Source organism: Neolamprologus brichardi, chromosome 4, assembly GCF_056152115.1.
Source record: "Neolamprologus brichardi isolate AB-2024 chromosome 4, ASM5615211v1, whole genome shotgun sequence".
Taxonomy (NCBI): Eukaryota; Metazoa; Chordata; class Actinopteri; order Cichliformes; family Cichlidae; genus Neolamprologus; species Neolamprologus brichardi.
Window position 1 is genome coordinate 5,429,889 of NC_142107.1, and position 16,121 is coordinate 5,446,009.

At 40.8% G+C, this 16,121-nt stretch overlaps 1 protein-coding gene across 2 annotated transcripts in view; it reads right to left on the minus strand.

Annotated features, from left to right (window-relative positions):
- Positions 1-4,410: 4,410 nt before the first annotated feature.
- Positions 4,411-16,121, minus strand: part of clec16a (C-type lectin domain containing 16A) — a 51,696-nt gene continuing 39,985 nt past the window's right edge. For both annotated transcript variants that reach the window (XM_087839669.1, XM_087839668.1), the window contains exons 20-23: positions 13,416-13,620; positions 11,687-11,857; positions 8,725-8,862; positions 4,411-6,896 (exon numbers count right to left, since the gene is read on the minus strand). In XM_087839669.1, the coding sequence (XP_087695795.1) occupies positions 6,307-6,896; positions 8,725-8,862; positions 11,687-11,857; positions 13,416-13,620 (1,104 nt within the window). In that variant the 3' untranslated portion in view covers positions 4,411-6,306. The remainder of the gene's footprint in view (positions 6,897-8,724; positions 8,863-11,686; positions 11,858-13,415; positions 13,621-16,121) is intronic.

Genomic DNA, 16,121 nt, shown 5'->3' on the forward strand with positions numbered 1-16,121 from the left:
TGTTCTTTATCAAGATGATCCCACACTGCTCCAATGATGTTGAGGTCCATGACTGATAGTGTTCCACTGTGTGTTTTTCTATCCAGATATATTCTATGGACAGTGTGTTTGGGAAAATAATCAAGATGAAAAGTAAAGCATTGATCAGCTTTGACAATATCCCCAACATGAGTGTCTGAAATGTACGCCTAAACCTTGACGGAGCTTCCCTTGCGTTTATGGATGGCTGTAGACCCTCACTGTTGTCCCTCTCTCTTGAACTGATATCAGTGATGATTTAAACCAAAAATTTGTCATTGGATTTGTCATGACATGACCTTCACTTGTCCAATTTCCTCAAATATTTTAAGGACACACTGCACACCATGTTGAGATAGATAGATAAGTTTTCACCTAATAACTCTTTGGGAATCACATTGTTGGTGAAAAGTTCTTATTTTATGTCTATCAAACTGTGTCACCTTTGGCATTTTTTACAGATTAAACTAAAAACATGGAAATTGTTGGGACTTTCCTCTAAAAACGATCAGGTATAAGAGCTGCACTGAAAATGAGTGAAAAAGCAGCCAATGTCCAAAGAAAAAACTTTGAAAGACCTTCAGAAAGTCTAAAGAACTACTGCTGTGATAAGTTATTGCTGATCAGATAAAACAAAAGAAAACAAATCACATGAAATCTTGTTTCCTTGGAAGCAAAATATAGAGAAATGAGGGGTGACTCAAGACTTTTGCACAGTACTAAATATCACAGTGTAAAAAAGGCATGGTGCGGGTGGGGGGAGTCAGGCGCTGAACCATTTCTTAGCGGAGTGCAGTCACTTCCTGGAATTTGTGCTGTTTGCCTGGTGATACTAAGAGCTAGCCGTTTCCCGTTTCCAGCCTTTGGGCCAAGTTAAGAAAAATTACTTTTGTCTGCTGCACATTGTGGCACACAAGTCTCCTTAAAATATTATAACTTCTACACGTTATACTTAATCCATTTCTACTAAAGCTGCCAAACGCTCAAAGATAACCTCAGTTCAGCTGCACCGTGCACCACGAACAAAACTAGAGCGTAAGTGCACCAGTTATCTTTGATCTACAGCATCATCATAAAAGTGACACGTGAAGTACGATGCATTTTTAAAGAGAATCATTGTTTCATACATATGAAACACATATGAGCGCACAGACTAATCTCCAATTATCGCAGTCACTGCGGTTAGTACAGAGAAAACACACACACAGAGTGTTGCTGCAGTACCAGGAACCTCTTCACTTTTACGCACACATCACCAGACTTCTCTGAAGAGAGGAACCGCGATAAAGAAAAAAAAAAGTTGACACGTACAGACCACACAATGACTGAGGGTTCCTGCAGCAGCCACAGGACCATAACATAAAGGTGCGAAGCGTAACGTCATAAGCTCCAGCAGATTACCTCTCACATGCACATTCAAGTCAAAAAGCCTCATACTTGGAAACATCCTCATTATATCTGCTAGAATTGCGGAGCGAAAAATGTTTCTTTTTAGAGAAATGACAGACATCTCCGTCGAAGTTTCATAGTGACATCGAGGTGGCTGTTTCACCTCTCTCCTGATGACTCCCCAGATTTTAGGACCAGATTTTGAGGGCCTGATTTCTCAGAAATCACCATGTTTCAAAACCAAATACATCTGAACTAAAATTGAATCAAATGACAAATCAGCCTTAAAAATATTCTGCGAATTCCTTGTGTGTGTGTGTGTGTTACTTGACACCAAACTCAGTCGGCGGCAGAAAGGAAATGCAACCCAAACATCAGTGGAAATCTTCCCACACTCTCAGAAACACAGAGGAGAACCTCCTCTGCTGTGCTAGAGTATTGAGCTGTGATTCTGTGAAGAGGGGAAAGAAAACCACAAGCAAAAGAAATGAGCACCATCCTCTCTCACTTTCTGTCTGCAAGTAAAACCTGAAGGGCACTCGGAGAGCACAGACCTCGACCAAGGCCGGTAGTCCACTATTGTCATTAGTGGACTGGGCTAAATGCATTTTTTTTTTTAAAGTGGATGCCCAAAGTGATCAAAAGCCAGACAGGTTTTTTTTTAGCTTTCTCAAAACAATGTTTCGATTAAGTGCAGTGGAAAAGTACTTTTTAAAAGCCAAAATCCATATGATAATGTGACTTGGTCTAGGGATCATCTGTCAAAGCTGAAAACAGACTGATCCACACACAATATAAAGTTTGTTGTATGGGGGTTTGAACACAAGGTCATGGACTGCCTGGTGATATAAAATGTATTTGTCTTGTCTTGAAGTGTAAGTGCTAGCCTTTTTATAGTCTGTAAATATCCATCAATGCGTCAACTTTATTCCACTTATCAGAGTCATGTCTACCAAGTGGACATGTTGGCAGTCTATTGCAGAGCTAGCAAGTCTGAGGATAATCTGTGCGCATTTTAGAGACATGTTTTCATGAAATCCAACGAAGGGATCTGTGAACTTGCCCTAATTAATTGATTTCAAAGGTACCTCATGTGCTACATTGCTTATGGCACAGAAAACACCATTTAATCAGTTCAACATTTGTAGCAAGAACATATTATATAAAAAGTGAAGCTAATGCTAAAACGCTCAGCCTAAACAGCCAATCAGTCGGCAGAGGATTTTTTATTAAAGTGACTACCTTTACTTTTAAAACTCGCCTGTTTAAATTTTAATATTGCTTAAAATTATACATAGTTAAGCCTGTTGCAACACTGAGTAACAGGTGTGGGCGGACTTGGCTGCTAGCTGGAAGCTAGGTGCCTCCTCAGCTAAACCCTCGTCAAACACAGGCCCAGAGAGTTGCCAGTGACTCCCTGCCAACCACCAGTTGGTAGGGAAAAATTTGTAACTCGCAAGTGGTTGGTGAAAGGTTGCTGGAAGTTCCGGGTTGTCACCAGGTGATAATTGTCCCAAAGCTGGTGCTGTCCAAACTACTACTGTGGTCACCAGTAGCTTGTACGGAAGGCGCTGATTTGTCGGTAAAAACTTACCTATTTACTCTCAGAGCAGTAGTGAAACTTGAAAAAGGATGACACAACGTAGGGAAGTATTGCTCAAGACCACTTAAAAAAAAACACACACACAAAAACAAAACAAGTCTGGCGCCTGGGATGTGAAATTTAAAGAAATGAAGTGCCATTTGCACAATACTGTAAATTACAGTGTAAAAAAGATCTGGTGCGGGCGAGCAGTCATGTGCCGAACCATTTCTTAGCAGTGTGCATGCACTTCCTGGAATGTGCAGTTTTCCAAGTGATAAGTAGAGCTAGCAGTTTCGCCATTACTGGCGTTGAACCAGGTTAATAGAGAAGACTTTTTTTCTGCTGTATATTGTGGCACAAAAATCCTTTAAAACGTTAGAAGTCAGCACCTGCCTGTACTGTGCTAATTATGATGCATTACTTTAAGCGTTAATGAGACTTAAATGCGTGGGTTTGGAAAGACGGTTTATCTTCAAAGTGCCTTCAAAGGAAGGCCTCAGCACAACTTTTACTTTGAAGGTGAAAGTTCTCCATTTATGTTTTTCATATTTTCACTGCTTGTAGTTTGTAGACAACTCTTCCATCTTCCATGCACGCTACTGGCAAATGGAGCTACTGACCAAACCAACCCCAGGCAGATGTTTGTTGTAACAGTGTGTGCCTCTATGCAACCAGTTTTATTCTAGCAACTACCAGCAACCACTTGCCAACTAGTTGTGGAATACACACTTTTCCCTAGCGACGGCTGGTTACCATGGAGTGACTGACCAGTCTGTAGGCCTGTGTGAATGGGGCTTTAGTAATCAATTTTGAGTGACTGCCAGCATCTTACATCTGGGTGGGAAATGCACATTTCTACCTTGCGACTGGAGGTTGCTGGATTGTCGCCGACAGGTCTCTAGGCCTGTGTGACTAGCAACCCGAAGGTGACCTTTCTTCTTTGTGGTGCTCATTCCTTTTAAAGCGTCATCATATTCTGCTGATGTGAAATTGGGATGCAGTGGCAGAAGGCTAAGCAGATTATTCCAGATATCCTCCTCCATAAAACACCTCTTTCTCCGGCACTCCCAGGCCTGATAAGATAAGATTTCTCAAATATAACCAGGGCCTCCTGCTTGAGTGCGCAGGGAAAATCCCAACAACTGTGTGTTTAATTGTAAAAGGTTGTACTCTGTACTGTTTTACACCATTTAAGCCTAATTTGCAGTATCTGTTGACCTAAAAAGCTAGCTAGCTTTAGGTGATAAGTATAAATCCAGCTTCTCATAACCTCTGGCTTTACAAACCATTGGATAATGCACATCTTTTATATACAGCCTGTGGCTTGCCCATCCGCCACCTTTTCCCTGACTCGTGAGTCAGTCAGCTACATAATCTCCTTGGCAGAGATAATATTAAGGTTCACACTGCAGTGTCACTGTAGTTAAGTAGAATAATTTATTGCATTTCTTTATTTAGTCATCTGTTTCAGTTCATTAACAATAATTACAGGTTTAAAAGCTCATAGCATTTACAGAGCAAACAAACTTGTCTCTCTCACACACACAGACACGCACACAGACACACACACAGACACACACACTCTACAATCAGAGACTTATGGAAGCTTGTGACTGCATGTTCTGGTAGAGATTGGTAGTGGCTGCAGGGAACATGAAAATATGCTCCCTACAAAGCCTCTTATCAACTCTCCAAACTGTGCCAAGCCTCTTCAGCATGTCCGTGAACTTCACTATCATTCGCCTGCTATTTACAGTAGCAAGATGGAAATAATAAGAGACCGTATTGCTCCGAAGTTCTCATTTTAGAAACTTGTTGAGGACTGTACAGTTAAAAAAATAAGAATGTTCCGAGCATTAAGACTTCAGCTGCGTGAGGATGGCACAGAAAAAGATGGTGTGTGAGCGAGGAGGAGGTGAATGGCAGGAAATTATGGGAATAGATGGACTGAAGAGTGTGCTTTAATCCTATAATTTACAAATCAAGTCACAAATTCAAGTTAAAACACACCAGTTTCATTCAAATTGATCAAACACTGCTGTTTGGAGAGACAGGTTACCCATTACATTCATTTCTCCCCTCGTTGGTTAGCTCTTAAGATTATTGCAGTAGTAAAGCTTCATTCATCTGATTAAAAGAAAAAGGAAAAAGAAGAGGAGCATGTGAGGGTTTCCCCCCGTGACACTCATGTGAGAGCTGTGACTTGTTCCTGAAAAAATTTATCTGTAATGCCACAAGAATAACGAAAAAATCCAAACACTGTGTTTTAGAAATTTTTGGAGGCAGTAAGCTCTTTTTAAAAATAACCCTCTTTTTCGAATTAAGGTGTGAAAGCATTCATCTAGTCAAAGCCAGATCCATGGAGAATGAGCTCACGTTAGCGTGTCAGGAGGAAACCAGCAGATACATTCAACCCAAGTGTTGTTTTGTGCAGACTTGAACATCCAACATCACTAACATTAACCTGTGAGTTTAATTCAACAAACCAACTTTTACTTTTCTAAAATAAACAATAAATAGCTTCTCAGTTAGCAACCTGTGTCCCTACAGACTCTCAGAGTGAATGAATAACTGAATGAACAGACTTGAGCTGTACTATTCCAGTTATTTTACAGCCCTTGAGCGATCCCGATCAGATTTCCCATTAATTCTTTTGGTTAGTCATGGCACCGATTGGTTATTCAGCTTTATGAATTAGATGAGATGGTGAACATTTACAATTTGAGACCTGCTCCCGCCTAGCTTATGCTAGAGATGACTTGATAAAATTTTTAAATGCGCTGCTCACTAAATGGAAAAATATGTAAAACCTACAAACACACCCCACCCAACCCAGCAGCAGTTGCACGGTGACAGAAACTGCTAACCCATCTGACTTGCAGTGGTGTTCTGTGTTTAGCATAGTCGTGAACACCACCGAAATGCATGTGGTGACCCGGTATGTGAAAATATGACACAAAAATAGGTCTTCGAAAAGTGCAGCTCGCAGAAGTAGCGTGTGGTATGTGTTTGAGCTCATACACAATCAGAATGAGTAAAAAACGTTGCTGGTTGCGCGCCTCGACACACATGTGCCAAATAAAGAAGAAAAAGAAGAGAAAAACACGAGTTTAGAAAGCACAGAAAGCCAAATGTGCTTTGAGCCCTCGTTGACCAGTGTCTGTTTTGAGTCTTTCTTCATGTGCAAATACAAAATGTTGAGATGCCTCCGAAAGCCTCTTGGACTATTCACATCACTTTCTAACCTACAGTTTCCATCATGAGCTTGGTATATTATCTATCACACTGGTGACTGCACGAGTACTGCATGTTCCTTAATCCAGCTCAGGTGAGTCTGGTGTTTCAGTGTCTAACTCTGCATTATCAGATTCTCCTGCTGTCACGCCTTCTCTTTCTTGCTCGAGGTCCCCATTGAGCTCTTTAAGTGTGCCTTCACCTTGTATTTCATCTGTTCTCTCTGGAACCTCATCTGTGGGTGTGACCGTCTCAGTCGTCTCAGTGGTTTCCTCTTTTACCGTTGCATCTGTTTCAGTCTCATCTATCGGCGAGCCGTCCTCCTCGTCTTTCCTAACCAACTCGTCGTCCCCCTCCTCCTCCTCCTCCTCCTCTGCAATAGAGGCATCTGGTCTCTGTAGGGACTGAGCTGCTGTGACGTGGCCGGTGCACAGGTGCAGGTGAGGTGGGTCGGCAGGCGGCAGCAGGGTGAGCGACTCGACGCTCAGGGTGTCTGCGCTGTTGTCGGTAAGGAGTGAGATAGTGGGCTGGGAGGCTGGGGTGAGGCTCGGGGCCAGGGCTGGAGCTGGGGTTGAGGGAGCAGAGGAGACTAATGTTACTTCTCCACCTCCTCCTTCACTTTCTCCGCCTGAGGATGAAGGCGGAGTGTGCTCCAAAAGTATACCGTCATCTAGGAGAGTGATAGAGAAGACAGTGAGGGAGCTAAACTCAGAGGCAGACATTTCTACGGATTAGCACTGGGGTATGATGTAGCTTGTAGCACAGTCCACACAGGGGAAAAGAGCAGCTTCTAATTAAAGGAAACAGATAAAAATACAGAGGCACTGGGTGAGTGTATCAAGGTCAATTTAAAGAAAGTTCATATCGGAAGTCTTTGCATAACAGACAAAAACCTTTCAGTGCTCCCTTATTCACAGGGTGTCAGAACCACCGCTAACTCTGCACGTTAGATTTGGCAGATTTTCACACTAGTGCCCTTCCTGATAAAACCCCAAATGAATCTGTTTCCTCCTGGGATCAAACCAGGGATCTTTCACTTGTTGGTTAAATTTGTACAACTGTACCATATTCCATTTCGGCAAAATTCAGTATTTTCCAATTCTAAAGGTTTCAGAAACCTTTAGAATTTTGAATATACACAGCCAATAGGAACCTGAGACCACTGAGGATTTGCATCAACTGGAAGTTGAGGCACACAAAGCGCTCTGTTTACACTGTAAAGAATCTGCCAGTCCCTGCTGACAAGGTTAAGACTATTTTCTAAGCCTCTTAGAGCCTAAATGTCCTCCATCATGGAACCACTGCACAATCTGATTTTAGTAGCTGTGGCAACAGGAGCAATACTAACAAAAACCCAGCCCTGACTGTATACTATAAACTACGATGTAGGCATACTTACATCGTAAGAGTGTGAGGTATGTTTCACAAGAGTAAACAACAACAGAAAAGCTGTTTTAGAGCAATAAAATAAACTAGACGAGTAAGTTTGTATGATTTGGAAACATTTGGTCTAGCCTACTCCATCTCCACCCACATTTGTCTTTAAAAAAACAAAAACAAAACAGTTTCATCTATTCAACTCCTGCATCACAAGCATCGCTGTTCTACTGTTATCAATCCCATCAGTGAATCCGATCAGAGCAGCCTTTACCTGCTTTGGTATTTAATTCAATGCTTCCCAGTTTATTATGTGGTTGGTGGTTCAATCATGGGCCCTTACATATGACAGTGTTATTGTGTAACTACTAAACCCCAAAAATGATCAATATATCATCAGACATGTCTGTGTAGAGGGTGCACACGCAGATTATAGCTTTTTATAATCTTCTGTGTAAAGTCCCTTAAACAGCTGATAAGCCTCACTGCTTTCTCTTTTATCTTATTCACCATTCAAAGACTGTCTCCCTGCACATTCAGAAGATGGCCATGCTGGAGCACCTCTTTTCTGACGCACAGGTCGTCATGCCAACGTTGCTTTGCAAGCTTGACTATTGCTTGGAAAGACATAAAAGTGGACTCATGAGCAAGAAAATGGCTGTTAGTCAATTTTATTTATTCGGCACCAATCCACAACAACAGCTGCTTCATGTAGCAGGAATCTACTGAATCTGCAAGGGAACAGTGCTGTGTTGTAACTATTTAACTGACGTGGGAGGAAGCCAATATGATTATTTACATTGTCACGTCGACCACACAAAGGCATCTATACGACACAGTGAAACACCACTGCCAGCTACTGTGGTTTTGGAGGTTTGTGTATGTAGTTGTATTATAGTTACACCCAAAACTCTCCATATGTCAAGGAGGTGTGTGTGCATGCATTGTAACACAAATATAGTTCCTCGGCACAATGGCGTGCTACAATAATTTGGAAAGGACTGAGTTCCTTTGTCACGTAAACGTTTTATTTAAATTCAGAGCATGTGTAATATAAGTTTGTCTTTATGCTTATGCCTGCAGGAGCTGTGGTGGTTTGTGTGCGTCCGTGTGAGCGTTACCTGCAGGACTCTGAGCTGATGTCGTGCTTGCAGTAACAGAGTCGCATCGCCCCGTGCTCCCGCTTCCACTGGAGGGAGGTGAGGGTGAGGAGAGGGGTGAGGGAGTGTGCTGGGGCACGCAATGAGCCACTGCAAACCCTGGAATGAGTCCAACAGACAGACTCTGTTTACCCTTGCCATGAGCAACTCAAACTGTCTCTTAAGTGTTCTCTGCTACAAACACACATAAAAAGAGGCGTTTTTAGTCCAATATTCTACAAAATAAACTAATTAATGTGGCTCGTAAAAAAGCTTGGGTAGAATTTAGAAACCTCTACGCTTGGGCAGATCCCACAGCTTGCAAACATTTCCCAAGAAACAGTGTCTGTTCTTGATTTAGAAAAGCCTTGGTTTTAACTTCATCTGCATGCTACGTATTTCCACAATGAATCCAGCTCATTCAGATGTTATTTTGCTTAACCTACATATTCCTCGCTCAGTTTCTTAGAAGCCCGTGGCTGTTAAATATTAGCATAAGGGTCAGCGTATCACAAGCATTTACTGATGTCGTGATAACTTTTACGTACCTACTGGGACACCTGTGGCCAAAGCCGATATGTTTTTGGATGTCTCCTTTTAAATGTGGAATCTCTTGAACATCTGAAGAGAATTTCTTCAAGTGTGACACCAACTTTTACTTTCAAGGATGAACTAATTAGAATTTAGTGAACAAATAAATAATAAAGTCAAGGTCACAGTGACCTCGAAGTTACTGTGGAGGGAAGCTTCATTATCTTGCACGACACTCCATTTGGATATGAGGGTGAACTGAGTAAAATCTGATGGTCAGTCAGACCTGCGGTCGTACCTCAGGATGTTCAGTGCTATTCGTTACACTATTTCACTGCAAAAAACGATGAAACTATGATTTCACTGCGACACTTTCAGGACATTATTCACCACCACAACACAGCAACAGAAGTAGCAGTTGTGAGCATATTTAATATTTGGCAGATACAGATTTGGTACCACTAGCCCTTTATACCTGCTTACACACTGCACACACTGGACTGACATGGTAAGGGCATACAGTCGTATTAATTCAAGCTCTAAACTGTTTCAGCTGAGGTAATGATACCGTGTCAAGATTTAAGAACAGGCTTCTTAATCTACCCCACGTGTTGCCCTCTGGAAAAATAAAACTATTAATTGGGTGTCTTGTAACTCCAGAGGAGAGTCTCCTGCTAAGGAGGACAAAAGAGTCGTATTCAGGAGCTGAAGATACAGTGAGTACAGTGATATAACTCACAGAAATCCATTGAAAAGGGATTATATTAGTGTACTCAGTGGGGATTTACTCACAGGGATTATATTACAGGAACAGACAGAGCGACCGCAGTAAGGCACAACAGTACGAACAGTATTCACTGCTTTATCGAGTGAGGAACCATATACAGGGAACTTCACAAGATCTCAAAATAGGCCTTGCCACATCACTGTTAGGTTTTAGAACCACATGGATTTCTCTAAGCCAATCAGCATAGATCAGGCTATGTAACAGATAGTGACATCATTGTTTCTAACCAATCAGCAGTAACCCACAGCATTTCAACTTCACAGTTCTTTTGGAATTTGGGAAATTCGGTTTTTCGCCCCTGCCCACTCTTTCATCTGTGGTCATAATACTGAAACTAACAGTGGTGGGTTGATGAAACTCACACATTATGTGGTTGAATAGTTGCCCTAAATGTTCAGATATGTGTTGTTTGTGTAGGATTTCTTGAAATGAGTGAAATTTTGGAATGAAAACGGTGGCGCCACATTTGATCGTTTGACACTTTCAACTAAAACTGGAAAGTCTATTTTTAGATGTACACCAGATGCATGCAGTAAGCCATACTTTGGGTATTAAAAAAAGATATCGCACATCATAATGTAGCGCTCAATAAGTAAATCCCAGTAAACTGGATGTTGCCAGAGGATTGTGTACTATTACACAATGAGAAATTCAACATATTTAGACATTTGCAAGCCACGAATAGTGAACAGTGTCATTATGTTTAGTTTTATGAGCTTATAACACCTTTTATTGCACTTACATTGCCTACACTGGTATCTTGTCTGCTAAAGTTGATTTAATAATTTAATATGTATGATTTATTTAGTTAAGATTGACTTTGTGTTCTATATTTACAATTTAGATCTCAGTATTTTTCAGTAGATCTACACTTCACTGTTAATGTTTTGTTTAAAGTGGGCTCAGTATAGACTTCAAAACGGACACTCTTTTTCTTTAAAGCCGTCTGCTCGGCTTCTTTATGGAATAAGGGAACTGCAATTCAATTCAGGTTTATTATAGCAGAAATCCCAACAATACCCAAGGGAACAACTTCTATGCTACAGAATAGAACATCCTGTATTTGAGAGTACACACATACTCAGTTTTAGAGTTGGAGCGATCTTAACGCTTTGAATATGAGTATAAATATCTCAGCTGGGTTTGATTTCTCTTGAACCTTCAGTTGTGTCACATTACAGCCTCACTAAGAACCATGAAGAAGTTAAGTCACTGGGCAGGACTGTACTTTGATGTGTGTGATATATTTGTGACAAGCAGACATGTCAGTTAAGGAAGTTAAAATAAACATTTCTATGTGTTTTCTTGTACATTTAACATGTAAACAGTGTATATTAACTTAATTGACCTTCATTTGTAACATAAAAATGTCAAAGTATTTCGATGAGCGCCTTGTAAAGGATGAACAAATGCAAGTAATATGAAGGGACTTTTCAGCTCAGTTCTGAAGAATCCCTTTTCTATTCAAAGCATCTAATCTATGTTTTTAGTGAAACCCTTATCTAATGTTCAACCCCAACACTAAAGAAATAAAAGCAATAACAAAACCATAGTACCACTGGGTCAGACGCTATAAACAGCTGGTCTGAGATAAAAGCTGAGACGGTATGTGCATCTGTGTGTTACCTGGTACTTTATCGACAGAGGCAAAAACTGATCTATTTGCTGTGGGATCATTTGGTGCCCGCCTAGACTGCTCGTAGAACCGGAAAGGCAGGCCGCTGGCTGAAGTGTTTGCAGTCTGAGCGAAACCCAACACCTCTGTTGCACTGGGCTGCACAGGCAGGTCCAACAAAGCTAAAGAGAGAAAGAAAAAGTGAAAGTGTAGCACTGACCCGTGGGACAGGTTCATGTTACAGTTAAGGATCTAGTGCAAACTCCAGGACACAATATACCCACTTGTCTTTAATACAATGACAGAATTGCACAAGAATCTTGAACCACTCCTTTTTATAATTTGTAAAGCCAGTGCAAAGACGTCATAACATGCAAACATACATGGAAATAGTATAAAGGATACAAGGAAAAAAATGCAGCTGATGCCAGGCAGAAGCTTTTCAGATGGTATTGCATGGTGGTACAATTGTTCAAATTTGGATTCATCACTCCATCAGACCTGTTGCCACTGACTTTCAGTCCAATTCTTGTGTAGGCACAACTCAGCCTTTTCTCCCAGTTTCCCTTCCTTAAGAATGGCTTCTTGGGAACTATCTTTCCACTGACATCATTTCTGATGAGGCTTTTTAAAGGGCACATTACACACCATACTCCAAGGGTTTGGATAAAAGAAAAAAATACATTCAGCAAGCCTGGAGAACTGTTGCTCAAGACTTCTGCAAAATTAAAAGCGAAAGTCTGGCTCCATGGAAGCAAAACAAAGTCATGAGTGACGGCTTTCTGTACAGTACAGTAAATTTTATTTAAGCAAGAAATGTTTTTGTATGCACAATTATATCGGCAATGAGTCAATCTGACACTGTTGTTGTGACCACACTGGCTATTTTGGTGAGGATCACATCCTCCTCAACTTTGCTGCATTAGCAAGATTTTATATTGTTATGAGTTTTGTGTAATTCTAAAGAATCTGGACTTCGGGGGGGGGAGAGTACAAGGGACTGACGGGTAAATCCATCCATATTTGCCAAAGGACTTTTTAGTAATTTTTGTGTTAAAGGAAACACCCACCACTTTAGCCAGAAGATGGTCAAACATATCCTGGCATAACAGCAGGCTTATTATAGCAATGTAAGAAATGACTTTGAGATCATCAGAGCGCCACAAAAAGAAAACAGACATACGACTGACAACTTTTTAAAAAAGGGGAAGAAATCACTTTTAGAACTTAGAAGAAAGCCAGAAGCTAATTCAGGGAAATGACCTACACTACGTCAGTTAAGAAAGAGATGAAATTTCACTTCTCTTGGACTGAAGTTTCCCAAACACAAAATTTAGTAAATTGAAATGTCTTTTAATAACTAACTAACTAACTAAATGTCTCAATTTCAATTTTGCTTAAATTGAATTTTAGCATTTTGTTGAGGCTGTGAAGCCTTCCTAATGTTTGCTTCAGTTCTGGATTACTGATTTAATTTTTCACTGTTAAATTCTCACTGTAGGTTACTTCTGTTTTTTAAGTTTCTGTTGGCCGTTTTACCATGTTCACCAGAAAGCAGCGACTTTCTGTTTTAAATAAAGTGTGTTTTCTTGTAAAAGTTGCTGTACTGAACAGTTTCACAGCAGTTTCTGGAAGACTTTCAGTCTCAGCGAAAACAAGCCACTAGCTTAACGAGAAAAGGGTCATTTTGGGTAAAAACAAAAGACTTAAAAGGTGGTTTTTCATTGTGTGATTTCTAACCGGCAATCCTTTGCATCTTCATCCGCCGGGCCTGGATACGGCCTTTGGCTAGCCTCTGTTTGGCGATGATGCAGCGAATGTGGTCTGCAAAGATGAAGTTGGCCTGCAGAATGGGCAGGGGCTTGGCGTGGGGGTTGGAGCTGGGCTTATGAATGACTATGTTTAACGCTCTGCTGTCGTCCTCAACGCCGGACACCTGCATGTCCTGTTGAAAGAGGACAAAAAATGCAAGATAAGATGGATCAAATTGTGTGAAATAGATCTGCATTTTAGTGTCCCCAGACGGACAACAAAAGCTGATTTCACAAAGAGTCAATAAACACTGAAACAGAAATAAATCCATCTGTAATGTCAAACCACTCAACATAGTAACAACAAACACACCACAAAACCCATCCTGCAGATATGTTTTCAACTCTGATTTAAAAGTTCAACATATTTTGGGCAAATGCATTTTTGAAGCGATTCAGCACGCTTTTTAGCACGCTCTTCAGTCCTCCCACCTTCATTGCAGACCGCACCAGATGCGCCAGCTTTGATTTCCCCTGGACAGAAACAGTGCCATGCCATACCTTACCAGAAGTAAGTAATTGATGTGAATGCCAAAAACCCTTATATGACAAAATTAATTAGTTTTGTTTTAAATGACATTTTTATAGGTTAGCATTCCTTTAATTTCTTCATTTTTGGGACATAGTTTATGACTATTTGTGTGTATGTTGGAATGAATGTCTGACAGTAGGGCTGATTATGTGTCAGTTTACGGTTCTGTGTGTTTTAATTTCTGCTGCTGTGTGGCTACCCGTTGATGACCGGATGGAAATCATCACACCAGCAGACAAAATTGTCAATTGGCAGTGTCATCCAAAAATGTAACAATTAAGTTACCTTGGTTATTGCTAGGACATCTATTTGTATAGTAAGTAAGTATAGTAGAGATGGACTCACTAAATTACTGGATCGGATATTGGAGAGAAATGAAAAATGTAATCCAATCCGAAGTATCACAAAATCACCTCACAAAACGCGCTACTTGGCGTAACCCAGCTCGGTGCATCAGAGCAGTATGTGTCACGTGATAGAGCGGTTGTTGTCTGCGAGACCTGTCGGCGGTCTGTTGGAGCATTTGGAGCCTCGCTACATGCTTCCTAACCGCAGCATTTCATCTCGGCGAAAACTGTCCCAGAGAAGTAAAGCAAGTGTGTAAGTTCATCCCTGAATGTTTGCATAGTATTTCCACGTTAAGCTTAACAACTGATATATTGAGCCACAGCTGGACTGGCCGTCGGAGTTCCATATTGAGGTGAAAAGGAAGCGATTTGTCCCGTACTTCAGCTAGAATTAAAAAATAGACACAAAGCTGGAGTTATTCTGTCTTTGCTGCGCAGTTGCATCTACTTCTCTCATTCTCTCCCCCTCCCTCTCCTGTTATTACTTCAAACATGAAACTGATCAATGATCAGCTGATCGGCTTTTCTGCCGCAAGTCCCGTCCACTTTGCCCACTTTGCGCTAGAAAGAGGAGACCAGCGGATAAACAAAAGCAGCGCGTTTAAGCGTGATCAGCTGTTGTTAGAATGTATTTAATATTACTTTCTAGTATCAACTGATGTTTGCTGGAGCCACAGCTGTAAAAGCTGCTGGTAATGACCTTGGTTTGGACATCTGGAGAGAGGGAAACATGAAGATGAAGCCAGGAGATGTCCTTACTGAATCATCAGAGCTGAACAGGTGATGAAGAAACAGGTTTACCTTTTAGGTGACATGAATGAGTTGAAGGGAAGTTATGAACTGTTTCTGAGAGACAAATAACACCATATTGGTTCCCTAATATTTTTGCTGGGAGTTTGCAACCCTATTAGTTAGGTAGGTAAGTACTCTTTAAAATACCAGAATAGGGAGGATGGTGTAGGTTTAAATTTATTAGACTGATCAATGTTGCTGAACTATAAAATGTTTTGGGTGGAGTGCATTTTTTGCATACAGGTATAACAGAATAGCTTCAGTCTCTTGTTTTTTAAAACTTGAGTATGAACTTATACAAAATGCAGCAAGATATTTATAAAAAATAGTTTTATTGATTACAAAATACACTATATCGGATTCATATTGGTATCGGCAGATATCCAAATCGGTATTGGACATTAAAAAGTGGTATCGTGCCATCTCTAAAGTATAGTAGGTGAACTAACACAGCCCTCAGGTATACGCCAGTGCTGATGGATTTGAAGATGGAGAGCGTACTATTAACCGTAAAACTTTTACCTGTTAAAAAGGATTAAAAAAATTAAATAATAAGAGGTGAGACAGGTATTTGACTCTTTCTGTGCTTTCTGTTAAAGCACGTGAGGCTGCAGCATGCTAAAACAATCAACAGACAATATACGGGCGTAAGCCTTGGGAATTTCCAGGTGTAACGAATAAGCTGAGTCATGCTGGTGCTTGCGTCATCTGTGTTCCTTTCATGCCTGCAAGCAAACTGTACATTGAGTTTAGCATTCTCATTTTACTAAAATGCTTCAAAACATTTCATGACAAGTTAAAGCCACTAGTATAAAATCACTATTTTCTTTAGGACACGATTTCTTTGTAATTGGAATTATGGTTATTTTCAGAGGACAGGAAGCGTATACGAGTCTTTCACTTCAGCTGCTGAAGACTTACCTGCTGGCAATAGTACGCGGAACAAAATTCTTACTCAGCATGA